The sequence below is a fragment of the Plectropomus leopardus genome, chromosome 13 (assembly GCF_008729295.1).
Source record: "Plectropomus leopardus isolate mb chromosome 13, YSFRI_Pleo_2.0, whole genome shotgun sequence".
In the NCBI taxonomy this organism is placed as follows: Eukaryota; Metazoa; Chordata; class Actinopteri; order Perciformes; family Serranidae; genus Plectropomus; species Plectropomus leopardus.
In genome coordinates this window covers 22,252,987-22,265,895 of record NC_056475.1, presented here as the reverse complement: position 1 = coordinate 22,265,895, position 12,909 = coordinate 22,252,987, and the positions used below count along the sequence as shown (strand labels likewise).

The following is a 12,909-nucleotide window of genomic DNA, read 5'->3' as shown; positions in this document are numbered from 1 at the left end:
CGTTGGAGGAATTGAAAAGCTACTGTATAGGTCATTTAGAAGTGTCATGTTAAGGTCACCCGTAAACAGAGACAAAAATGAGGAAATATTTAATGTGTATATGAGACAAAAAAAAGAGCGTGGGTGTCTGGTCTCTGTGACTGAGTTCAACAGGTCATGCAGAAAAGGAAAAAAACAACTCCTAAAAAGGGACTGTCCCCGAAGTTGACCAATCCAGAGAAAATGCCATGCTGAATGGGGAGCCAGATGACGAGGGGAACCAACCAGAAGATGATTCTACCTTCATTCACATTTCCTCATTGTAAATAGTATAAAATACTGGATCAGGGAAAGACAGGTTGTCAGAATGCAGGCTGACTCGCTGATGTTATCGGCTAGGGAGAGGCATTTCTGATCCAGAGCTGCTCACTGCTTGCTTGAGAAGATTCACTAAAAGATTTGAATACAAAATTCTAAATTTTGTGTGGACATTCAGTTATTTACTGTTTATTGAGTTGCTTTTAAGAATTCTGAACATTGCACTCACCCTGGGAGGGTGAGAGTTTTTTCTACTTGCAGCAACCAAGAGAAAAACTCCTTCACTATTAACACAAACATTTACAGTTACACACTCAAATTGAAGCAAAAACTAATTAAATTGTCAAAAACGTTGTTAATAGGGCTGTAAATATCACTCAACTGTACATAACCTTCTGCAATTTGCAAAGGTGCCACTATACAATCTATGTAAATAAAAATATCTTTTGATCAGAACATATAATATAATTAAGTATTGTTAAGTAGTAATAATTGAATACTTACTTGATGCAGAGCAGGACACACATTTTAAGGATTGTCTGATTGGACACCACTATCCACATACCTTAGACTCTACATAAAGGATGCTGATGAGTACCAGATCAAATTAGTGTCGCATGACAATGAAGTTTATTCTTATACAGAATTTATTATTATTATTATTGCAGACTTAAGGTTGTCTTGAAAAACAATAAATACCATAATTTAAATCAAACATAAGCTACAGTATCTGATGATAACTAAACTGAGAAATAAATATAAATATACTAAAGTGAAAGTGACAATAATCACAAAGAAAATATATAATGAATTTGAATAAAACTATTGATTACAGGTAATAAAAGAAAGGTCAAAGTGTTAAGGTTACTTTCTAGAAACTATATTCTGTTATGTATGTTGTTGATTCAGCTTGTGTTATTTCTTAAGCACTTTGTTACATTCTCACAAAGATAGTGGTTTTATCTCCTTTTATCTCCTGAACAAACAACAAATTAAAATTAAATTAATGAAAATTGGTGGAAGAGGCAACATTTTCATGCAATTTGATATATGATTAAATAAAATATAACACTTTAAAAAAAAACTTGATGTGAAAAGCATTTATCTTTCTTTACAACCACCTCAAGAACACCAAATTAACCGAGGTTTGTTGTAATATTTGTGTTGTTAACTAAAATCCATGACAATTATTCAGATTGCTGTGAGTTTTGTCAGGAATGATGAACACAAGTAGCACTTCAATAACATCTTTAAACAGATTCTGCATACTCATGCAGAATCTGTAGGTCACGGGGACAGATTTTGGTGTCCGAGGTCTTCTGGTTTCTGTTTGTAGTCTGTAGTCAAAGCAGTATTGACCACACATATTTGAATGACAGGTAAACAGTTTGTGTAGAGAGGCGAATCACATTGGCTTAAGTGTAATCTCAGAACCCATCGGCATCTGCTGTCTCTGAAGAAGAGTTGGCTTTACATCAGCTTTTTAAAATGTATTTATCAGCATTAATCAGCAGATATCTGTTCATTGAGATTAACAGAAATAAAAGTATATGGAAGAAGTCTTGGCTTGGATTTTCAGGTCAGCCTCAAATATTGGCCCTTACCCCCAGAGGCTCAGAACAATAGTTGACGGGTTCCAAGATAGGCACTTCAATAGTTGTAGTTTTCCCTGCATGTGTGAAGTACTTGTTAGCTAAGAAAGTTGATCTTCATATTGCTTCCTGAAACAGTCTCCAGCAGGGTAGAAGTCCCAGCAACGCTCCTGGTACATCTTCCACACGTACGACTCCTAAAACAGAAAATCAGAGAGTCGGAGAGGAACAATTAGTCAAAGCCGGACACAGCATTAGGCAAGAAACGGAAAGAGAGCAGATTGTGTTACCAGTCACTAGAAATCCTAATTTAAAAAAACAAAACAAAACATCAACTAAAAAAGTGTAATAAAATAATTCAGACTGACCTGCCCCGTGTGCTCCGTCTCATCTTTGTTGATAAGATACATTAAGAAGAACCTGAAAAAGACTCACATGTTAATATTTCCTCATTGGAACATACTCACTCTAATGTAGAGGGGGTCCACTCACATGTAATTGGCCAGGTTGTGTTCATCCAAAGTGTGGGTCTCAAAGCCATGTGGTGTTGTATCAAAGTAGTCACTTCCAATGCCGCATATGAAGCATTTTGTCTGCATAAAAATCAGTGATGAGGATTAAAGCCACGTCGTGCACACACGAGGAACTGAAGTGTCAACTGAAAATCATCATACCTCCATGTCCTCCTTGACCTGCTCTTGTTGATCTCTGAGCTCTCCAAAGGCGTCAATGATCAGACCTGCAGTATTTGTACAGAAACATGATCATTAGAGGTGTTTTCAAAATCTTTCAATTGCCAAACATGCATGCAAGTGCAAAATAAGAGTGCATCTGGGGTCAGCTTTCACTTTCACTTTTGCTGGCAAGCACTGAAGGAGTGGATGAGGATGAAGAGTAGGCCTTTTTTCTGCTTGACAGGAAGGTGCTGCCGCTTAACTTAGTTATCTTGCTAAAGTATAGGCTTTTCTATTCCAACAAATGTAACATTACCATAGTACAGTAGCTTGCAGTGTACACACAAACAGTGTAAGGAGGAGGGTCCAAGTTTCAAATGTTGTTTTTTTACAAACAACTATGCAATTCATGCATAGTAAACCTTAAAAATCCATTTTCTACATCAACAGTGTGAAGTAAGTCTTCATACAGTACAGCTCTACATTGCTCCCTTTCCCTTACTAGTAAGTTTACGAAACTTAACCAAAGGGTTAACCAAAGGACATGACATTTGAAAAGTGCCTTTACCCTGAATAATGGCCAGTAGAATGACAATAACGAAGAAGAAGAAAGTTATGTCAAAGACCACTCGATAAAGCTCATATTCGTCCCCGGCAGGATCCTCTATCTCATCTCCAATGCCTCCACCTGCCCGTACACCCACGTACATGTGGAACAGGTAACACTGTGGAGTAAAAGTACCATATAGACACATTATTTTAGAAGCGGTATAGACACAAATGTCTCAAAGTGCTCTTTTTTCACATCAGCAGTGACTTACAGTCATCATGTCGTCACATTTCATATCAGGTTCATCTTCATCCTCACTCTTGTTGTAAAACTTGCGGAAGAAATTGAAGGCGACTACGGTGTAAAGGTACACCACCACAGCCAATAAGCCCACTGTCATCATGAGCTGTCAGAGACAAGAAGGACAGTTAATACATCCAAACTTGAGTAAAATGAATACTTTTTTTTTTTTCTGCACTTGCCTGTTTGCCATTGTGTGTAACTGAGGACAGGATAGTGCGCAGAGTCTTGACACCCATGGCAATATCCAGCAAGTGGCAGGCGAAGAAGAAGTTGTTGTAATGCCCAAGCAAAGACATTATCATGTACCAACAGAGATATAGGAAGGTCTATAAAGAGATAACAAAGAGGGTTATTTCACTTCTCAGACATAATGTTGCATAGCTTACAGCGTATAGTGAAGTATATTTTGCAAAATGCATGTAAATGTGGGTTTGCGTACACCGTCTGTGAACACAACCCCAAATTTCCAGATCTGATACTTGATGTCAATGGAGGTCAACCTATGAGGAATATAATATTGGTTAATATCTGTTTTAAATTGCAAGTTTTATATTTACAGAACAACATCTTATCTTCGTTAGTTAATATGTACTTTACCATGCAAACACGGAGTTGTCTGGTTCCTCCTGCTTCTTCTCGTGTTGTTGACTCACGTCCAGGGAGGCTAAATCGACACCCAGGAGCTCAGCGATTCTTTCTCTGCCATAAATGTCTCCGTACTTATCCAGAACCTGAACACAGACATATTATTACACATTAACAGGCTCTATAGAGCCCATTTATAAAACACTAAAATCAAACAAAACTCACCTTTCGTTTGACAAATTTATCCCAGTAGTTGTTCGGGAAAGAGCTGTGGCAGAAAAAAAAGATATTTTTATTGATTAAATTAAGAAAGAAAACCTGTTAGTACTTAAAATATATGTGCTGTGTACCTACATAATCTTGAGACAAATAAAAACATCTGATAGAGGACAAATCATTTCTTTATCTACGTACGGTGTATTCAGGACCAGTCGGTCCCACTGGCCCTTAATGTCATCATCCTCAGGCTGCTCAGTGATGTAGAGGCCGTCAAACTCCAGCTTTCTTGCAAGTTCTTTCTCTCTTTTGAAGATCACCAGTGGAATCTGACAGGAACAATTTCAAATCATGTTTAACTAAGGTATGCATGTTTTTGAAAACCACTTTTAGATTAAGGCAAGAACATAGTTCATAATGCAACACTTCATGATTTGGTTTTTCAACATCTGTCTGTATTTGTTTTTCTATGAGGCAAAAGAGTCAGTTTTTTTACTGTGTCCGTCATACCTTGAGGCAGTTGTAGCCAATGATACAGATGAATGAGATGACTGTGTGCAGAATGGCAAGGAAGGACAATGTGGGCTGCATGTAGCCAGTACTCTCCTCTAAATAGAAATAAACCGGGACGTCTTCATCGTCCTCATCTCCCTCATTCATTCCAGATCCTTCAGCGTCTTCCCCTGAGCCCTCAAAGAACCCAGAGCCTTCGAACAGCCCGCTTCCCTCCGACAGTCCAGATCCTTCCATCTCCTCACCCTCAGGTGGGGTATCAGACACCTAGCCAGAATGATGTAAAGACAAGACAGCTTGATACAGTGGAACCTCAGACAGCTCACAGTAATTAAGTAATGTATTATTAGGTATTATTCAAATACAGTATTATCTTTTTACCTTGTAGAACAGCAGAATGAAGTTCAGGGCAAATGCGAGAAACAGAGCCAAAAACCGCAGGTTGTAGAAGTTTCTGGAGAGGTAGTTCTACAAAAGAGAGATGAATATTTTTCAGCAGATTAGTGAGTTGGTAAGTGACAGTGACAATAAAATTATGCCAGAAAATCAGATCTGAAACAAATGCTAGCAAGACGTGTCACCATAAATTTGTTTCGCTGGGTTTCCAGCTCGGTCCAGATCTGAAAACCTCCTTCCTTTTTCTGCTTCTTTTCTTTTTTTGTTGCAGATTTCTTGGGCTCTTCTGGTTGTTCTTCTTCCTTGCTCTGCGATTCTTTCTCAGCTTTCTCTCCAGTCTCAACACTAACAACCAAACACAGTAGGCTTATTGTTTTGTTTCTGGATTTTATCTAATCAAAATCTATTGTTGATGCTCTAAGGCCATCATTTTTGCAGATGTGCAACTATTTAAGTTTGCCATCTTTTTGCCTATGTATGTCTCTTTTGTCCACATTCAGGACAGAGAGGCCCAATTCTACCCTGTATAGCAATACTACATAATACATGTGTACTGTACACTTTATATTGTTAGTGATGTTGATGCTAAAGTGTTTTGGGAGTTAGCACAAGAATTTGCTGCATGGAAATGATGAGACCACAAACATTACATTCAAAATTCATTTGAGTCAATAAAACTCAAGACTCTTACTCAGCCTTTTCAGGTTCTGGAGGAGTTTCCTCTGTAGGAGCAGGTTCAGGAGGTTTCTGGCTAGCATCAGCCTCTTCTGTTGGCTGTAACAAAACAAAAACAATACACATTAGCCATCAATGCTTTAGCTGTCCCTTATTTAATTATATTAGGTTTACTGTGAATTTGCTGTCAGATATCTGTCAATAAAAAGAGTACCTTAAATTTGAAGCAACAGGTCACCCCAAAATCAGATGTACATATGTTTCCTGTTACCTGTAGTGATATTATTTAACCAGATTGTTTTGGTGTGAGTGATGAGTGTTGGAGATATCTGCCGCAGAGATGTCTGCCTTCTCTCAAATATAATGGAACTCGATGGCACTTGGCGTATGGTGCTCAAAGGACCAAAAAATAGTTTGGTAGAAAGAAAATAGTTCCTATATGAAACTTCTGTCACAAGGTCTGTGGATTATCTTGAGGAACATAGTCATGATTTCTGGAAGGAGACATAGCTGTAGAGTTTTTCAAATGTACTTCTTTGGAAGCAGGCAGACATCTTCAACACTCGGCAATTCAAACCAAAACGATCTAGACTGGTAAACAGCACTACAGGTAAGGGGGAAAAAATATTTTTGATTTTGGGGTGAACAGTCCTTTTAAAATTTCGCTACTTACCCAATTAATTAGCAAATATTTAGATATATTTTTATTCCTCTAATGTGCATAAAACTCACCATTTTTCTCTTTGTTATGGGAGTTCCTTCAGGAGTTGGAGGTTCAACAGGTGACTCCACACCCATGTCACCAAGTCCACCTGGAGCATCAATACCTGGTATCCTCCCACCCTCTTTTTCCTGGGTATCCTCCTCTTCCTCCTCTCCACTCCCAGTCTCCCCAGTGTCCGTTACACCTCCAGTGTCTTGCTCTTCCCCAGTCCTCGGCTCTCCTGGTCCATCTCCATGCACATCATCCTGTGTGGGATCTGGCATGCTTGCTAGAATCTCAGTCACGGTGATATTCTTTGCTCCCTCCACCAAGCCACCTCCAAACAGTGTTTGCCAGATGATCATAAAGAAGCCTTTGCACACATTGTAAATTAAGTGTAGTATACTCATTAGGATGGTCCAGAAAAAGGTGGACAAAGCCACCACGATCTCTTTCAAGGTCATCTTTCTCACTCTGCGATATTGCCTACGAAGGTTACGGAAGGTGAAAATGCTGAAGAAGCTTAGCATGCTGTTAATGAAATCTGCAAAGGCAGAGCTTGATTCAGGCTGAACTTCCTCTCCGTTATTTTCCTCATCACCTGTTCCCGCTGCTAGCCCTCCTTCACCTCCACCTTCATCTGCTTCGTCATCTTCTTCCCCCTTTCCCTCTTCCTCCTGCTCTGAAATCTGTGAGGCTATATTCATCTCAAAGATGGTGTCCTCGCAGAAGTTGACGAACATTTCCATCTTCTCTGATTCACCGCCCTCATTGACAACATCAAAGATAAACTGTCGTTTGGACTCTCTGACCTGGGGCATCTCCCACTGCCTGCGGTTAACTTCACTGATTTCAAAGTAGATGCGTTCAATCTTTCTGCTGGCGCCCATTATTTCAATACGGCCCAAGAAGGGGCGGAAGTAGTTCAGCACACTCTCTGCTTGCTCTAGGAAGTTCTGTAGCCTGACGTCATGGGGCACGTGCTCGGACAGGTTGGTGAGCAGCACTGCGATGTTAAATCCGATGTCCTTGGCAGGTTCCTGAAAGCGATTGGCGAACTCCTCAAAGTGAATCATGTCATTCTCATCTGCTTCTGAGCAGGACAGAAGAAACTGGATCTCAGAAGGGGAGTACTGTTTCTGACTGTCCATGGCCTTCTGGAAGTCCTTCTTGGAGATCAGCCCTCGAGGGTCTGTGACATAATCGCGGAAAGCGTCTGAAGCCACGATGTCTTTCAGTTTGAGGAACATGTCAAAGAACTTGAGGATCATCTCCACGTTGCTGGAGGACTCCACCAACATGTCCACCATCTGGCGGGCAATAGTACCGTTTACCACGTTTCCTAAATAATGAGGAGTAAAATTCAAACAGAGATTTGAAAAGGGCAAAACACCAAGAAATGAAAACTGCTTAAAACTATACAGATGAAACTCTTTTACCCTCCAATAGTGAGAGCAACATAACAACCATGTCTTTCTGTAGGTCAAGAAGCTCCTTCAGTAGACCAATCTGGCTGGAGTCCTGTGGTTATAAAAAAGATGCACACGATCTTACAGTAATGATGACAACATATTTAAAGTAATTTCAAAACATTAGGGAATTATAGCGATGCAATAGTCATTGGTGAAGTGGAAAACACAAGTCAACAGTGTGTCAACAAAGTGTCAACAAGTTATCACACAGTATTATTTTAACATATAGTTACCCAAATACTTGTTATGATATAAGTTGTACATTCAAGATAGTGTGTATTGGATTCACTCACATTCACAACGAAGAGGGTGCTGCAAAAAATGAGTTAAATAACCAAACCCTCATGCTGAGAGAGAATTTATAAAATAGGTTTTGGAAAACTTGAATGTCAGAATGTAAACTTCATCAATCGCTTATTATTATTTTCATATTTTGTTTGCCAAGAACACAAGTTAAAAGTCACTATTCCTTTCTGAATAAGGATTAAATAGAGTATTTATCACAGTAAGCATTAGATATAATAACTGAAGCTTTTGTGACATAGAATTTTTGGGGATAAAATCCTCAGAAATAAAGACCAGAATAATCTGTAATGCCATTGGCCAGATCTCATTCTCTTCATATGGTTGGTGTTTGAATATTCATAGCCTCGTCCATGGATTGCTATGAACCATAACAGAATTTCAGTTGAATTCTTTGAAACACATTTTTAAATATACAGTATATACTGTATGCAGTATAGATACTACACAAATATATACAAATGTTGTGTTAATGCCTAAATAATGTTATAACCAAAGCCACCAGAAGCCACAGAGCAACACATCACAAATAACAAGCATACTCCTTCGGGTTAATTATTAGAGAATGAAAATGGCAACAGAACTGTAACACCTGTTAAATGTGTGCACACAAAGTGGAGGTCACATTAAAATGTATATTCCAACACCAAATAATCTCATATTAAAGTGTACACTCCAACAGTGGAGGTTAAAAGTCAGTCCCCTTCTCAGGAAGTTTTGCAGTCACCTGCTTCTTTGTCATCAGCTAATTGATTCAGCAAAACACAGTGGCTGTTAATTACAGTACAGCTGATTTTAAAGCTCCCATGCTGTGTGTAATACTTTATTGCTTAACAAAATGTTTTGCAGCAAGAAGAAAACTGCTGTATCTGGAAATAAAAATCAGCCCGTTATTCTTGTGTGGTAGAGTATGGATAAGCAGATGTGACTCAAGATTTTACTCAAATGTTTAGAATAAGATGACTTGATAATAATGTACTTTGCAGCCCTGTGACCATACTTGCATCCAAGTATTGTCTTAGGATCTGTTTGTGAGTATTTTCTTAAATACGTATTTCTCTATGAAGCCTTGATTTTTCATTTGTACTGAAACTTTAAAGTATTTTGGTGTGCATTTGGATTTACATAACGTAAAACACGGGTGGATCTTTACCTGCTTTTTAAAAAAATGAACTTCTATTTTTTTCTCCTTCAAAAGCTATCAAAAATCAAATTCAGCATCACGATGAACTGTGAGTACATAGCAGTATATTGAAAAACAGGAAAGAACTAGTTTCATACACTCCAAAATATATTGAAAAGTTGTACATGTGGTTAATGATCTGTGTGATATATAAAAGTTTTAAATTACGTTTGAGACATTTCAAATGAAGAATTCTTATTTCTTCCTTAAAAGCTGGTGGGTATAAAACAACCTGATGGGGGAAACAGACATTAAATAAATAACAAACTAGTCAACACAATATCACATCAATAGATAAATAAAATGGATACATACTTTACCCTGCATTGACCATGTGGAAGACAGTTTAAATAATACATAAATTATTCAGTTGTCAAACAATTAAGCACATGACATTTTCAAATGCTCTTGTGTATGACAAATATTTTCTTTCGTTTGACATTAAGACAATGTTTGGGCTAGAAAAGATTTACACACGAAAAAAATACATAACATCTTTTACACTCTAATATGATAAGAATTTACTTTTTGGAATTACACATCTAAAATATATCCTATTCACTGATTTACCAGAGTATTCGAAATACAACAACTGCAATACAAAACATCTGATACTATCAAAACTATAACTATAAATATCAGGTCAAGGACAGCGCACGGGAAAGTAATTCTGTGTTAGTCATGATATGTATTAGGAGTATGCTAAGCTGGCAATTTATGAATGAAGCATGGCTCGGCTCTTATCTCAGATGTACAATTAAGAGGTTAGGCATGCAAAACGTGCTAATAATACAGATGTGCCATTAGCCTCAGTCATCCAGATACAAAGGATGACTGCTTTGTATAAAGTGGAGAAGCCATGTGATTTTCTTCAAAGTATTTTGACCTCTTATTTGTAGAAATTAAGTTGAACCATACAGTCTGAAATCAACGTGATTCCACACTTATCTAGGCTGATTTATTCAATAGTTAAATGTCCTTTAAGTGCATTTTATATTCTAAAAAGGAATTAATTTGTCTTATTTTTACATTACCACATGGGGAAAAGGTTGAGAACGTGTATTACATTAAATGCATATAAAAGCTTTTTTTTTTTTACAGCAAACATTTTGACTAGTCACAGACAGAAAAGCACAGGTGTAACTAATAATGGCAGAGGAGGAATATTCAGCCATCCTTTATTTTATTATTTATACCTATGATTTTCCTGCTGTGACGTGTCAGACTGTCCTGTGTTTAATAAGAATGTGAAGAACCACTTTCAGACCAGGTCATACTTAGAGGTACAAATAAATGGTTAAAATACCTGTCGAGGCAAGAAATCCAAGGTGACTTTGCTGTCTACATGTATTATTCAGGCTTATTGTATGCAGTGTATACTGGCCACCTATTAAACAACAAAGTTTACAAGCATGTTTACTATGAGGCCTGTGACAACATAGTTTGTTCATGCACATGTAAGGAGCTGTATGGTTTATACTGTTATATGTATGTCCAGCGAAAGACATTTCTGAAGCCTTGGCAATGACAGGGTTATTTAAGCCAACTTCCACTAACATAATGCACAATAAATGTTGACCCTCACTTTTGAGACTCATGATAAATAAGGAGAGCCAAAATGAAACAGAAAATGAGCATCAATGCACAGCTGGGGTGACACTTGACTCTCAAGAGCATTATGCTGTCATGGTTACCATCGATTTCTGTCACAGTCACTGAAAATAAAATATGTCATGAGATTTAAGTTATGTAACGGATTTATTCTGCCATTATTGATCATATAAGTACGGCTCAGAGAGCTCAGTTCCAACACGAAGATGCAGAAAGGCTTGTGTTTCCATTATTTTACATGTTTGCATTTTTCATTTGGAAAGTAGAATCATTGATGCATACCTGTGCAAGCTTCATCATCATGTGGGCAAAGACATGAAGGAATCCGACAATAGCATCCCACAGCCTGCTGTGGGCCAGGGACTGCTGGTTGCCGGTGCATGGGCCCTGAAGAGAAAGACTGTGTTACACACATAATAGCGATCAAGTGAGTGGGATTGCTTGCTTTGCTAAAATTTTACCTGAATATATTCTGTTAGGCTGTTGAAAATCTGCTTTGCCACTGTCATGGCTTTTGAGAAATTCTTTTTGCCTGGTTCATCGATGACGTCTTTTCCAGAATAATACCAGTAGAAATCACTGATTGACTCCTTGATTGGAAAAATGAGAGTTAAGTAGAGTATTTCTTTACCATAAAAATACTTTTAAACAAGAATGTTTTATCGGGGTAAAAGGTCTATCCCTTTTAAAGCAATTTAGAATACTATAAGTACTTACAGTGTCCCGATCATCTGACTTTCTTGGATATCTTAGCTACCAAATTAAAATCCTTTAGGAACTACAAAAAATCAAAATTGGAGGTGTACCTCCAACTAAGCAGCTACACATTCATTAGCATACTCTGTTACACATGTAATTTTCATGACAATGTAATGCCCAATCTTTCAAACTTTGATTTAATCTTTATTAACTGCACCATATTTTCGGCAAAAATAAAAGTTGCACCTGAAGTCGGAGGAGGTAATCTACAGTACAGATGATGATGTTGATGGTAGTTGTGCTGCCTGTCTGTGTCCGCAAGTAGTTCTGAAAATCTGCAGCGAAGTAGAGATCATTTTTTTAAAAAATTAACATTTGACATTGTTTGTTTTAGTGAAAGATATACCTTGGTGTGACATGAATTTTACTCTCATTTGGAACATAAATCATTCTCACCGTTATTGTGACCCTCACAAAGCAGCTGCAAGAAACGGAAGAGGTCACATGTGAACTCATCATCTGCCATCACTTTCTCATCTAAAAAATGAAATGAACAAACGTGTTAAATAACATCCTAAAATCAGGCTAAGATCAGACTACATTCAATGGTAAAAAGCATTGCTGCTGATTACTGAAACAGTTTGCCTGAGTAAGTGCAGGCATAATGAAAAGAATACATTTCTAAACTTACCGTCACCTTTTTTTAATAAAAGACACTGCAATAAGCACCTCTGACCAACTTTTGCTTATTTTTCTTAAACAATGAATCAAAGAATGAGTCACACTAAATTACATAAATAATATTAATAGAACAAATATGAATACCTAACAATGATTTGACAAACAATCATATGTCAAAACATATGTACAGGAGGCATCACATGCATACAGTTAATGTAAAAACAAGTTGCAGTGAAAACTTAACACAGAAACATATCAGACGTAGACACATTAACAACATGTATAAAAAAAGAACATATACCAAGGATGCATTGTTGTACACATAGAAAGACAAAATTACAGTTAAAACATTTCAGCCTTCAAGGGTGAACTGGTGCATCTGGAGTTTTACTGTTTTACTCATTAATTAACCTGCACATTTCTTTAAATGTCTTATTATACAAAAAGAATGTAAAA

At 37.5% G+C, this 12,909-nt stretch overlaps 1 protein-coding gene across 1 annotated transcript in view; it reads right to left on the bottom strand.

The window, feature by feature from the left end:
• Positions 1 to 527: 527 nt before the first annotated feature.
• The window catches only part of LOC121952273 (ryanodine receptor 1-like), a 49,041-nt gene continuing 36,659 nt past the window's right edge, over positions 528 to 12,909 (bottom strand). The window contains exons 86-107 of the mRNA XM_042498844.1: positions 12,229 to 12,309; positions 12,019 to 12,107; positions 11,535 to 11,663; positions 11,356 to 11,460; positions 9,778 to 9,783; positions 7,944 to 8,025; positions 6,534 to 7,846; positions 5,818 to 5,900; positions 5,312 to 5,471; positions 5,112 to 5,198; positions 4,728 to 4,997; positions 4,416 to 4,546; positions 4,227 to 4,269; positions 4,014 to 4,147; positions 3,856 to 3,916; positions 3,596 to 3,742; positions 3,385 to 3,519; positions 3,132 to 3,288; positions 2,564 to 2,628; positions 2,382 to 2,482; positions 2,258 to 2,309; positions 528 to 2,086 (exon numbers count right to left, since the gene is read on the bottom strand). Of these exons, the coding sequence (XP_042354778.1) occupies positions 1,991 to 2,086; positions 2,258 to 2,309; positions 2,382 to 2,482; positions 2,564 to 2,628; positions 3,132 to 3,288; positions 3,385 to 3,519; positions 3,596 to 3,742; positions 3,856 to 3,916; positions 4,014 to 4,147; positions 4,227 to 4,269; positions 4,416 to 4,546; positions 4,728 to 4,997; positions 5,112 to 5,198; positions 5,312 to 5,471; positions 5,818 to 5,900; positions 6,534 to 7,846; positions 7,944 to 8,025; positions 9,778 to 9,783; positions 11,356 to 11,460; positions 11,535 to 11,663; positions 12,019 to 12,107; positions 12,229 to 12,309 (3,527 nt within the window). The 3' untranslated portion in view covers positions 528 to 1,990. The remainder of the gene's footprint in view (positions 2,087 to 2,257; positions 2,310 to 2,381; positions 2,483 to 2,563; positions 2,629 to 3,131; positions 3,289 to 3,384; positions 3,520 to 3,595; positions 3,743 to 3,855; positions 3,917 to 4,013; positions 4,148 to 4,226; positions 4,270 to 4,415; positions 4,547 to 4,727; positions 4,998 to 5,111; positions 5,199 to 5,311; positions 5,472 to 5,817; positions 5,901 to 6,533; positions 7,847 to 7,943; positions 8,026 to 9,777; positions 9,784 to 11,355; positions 11,461 to 11,534; positions 11,664 to 12,018; positions 12,108 to 12,228; positions 12,310 to 12,909) is intronic.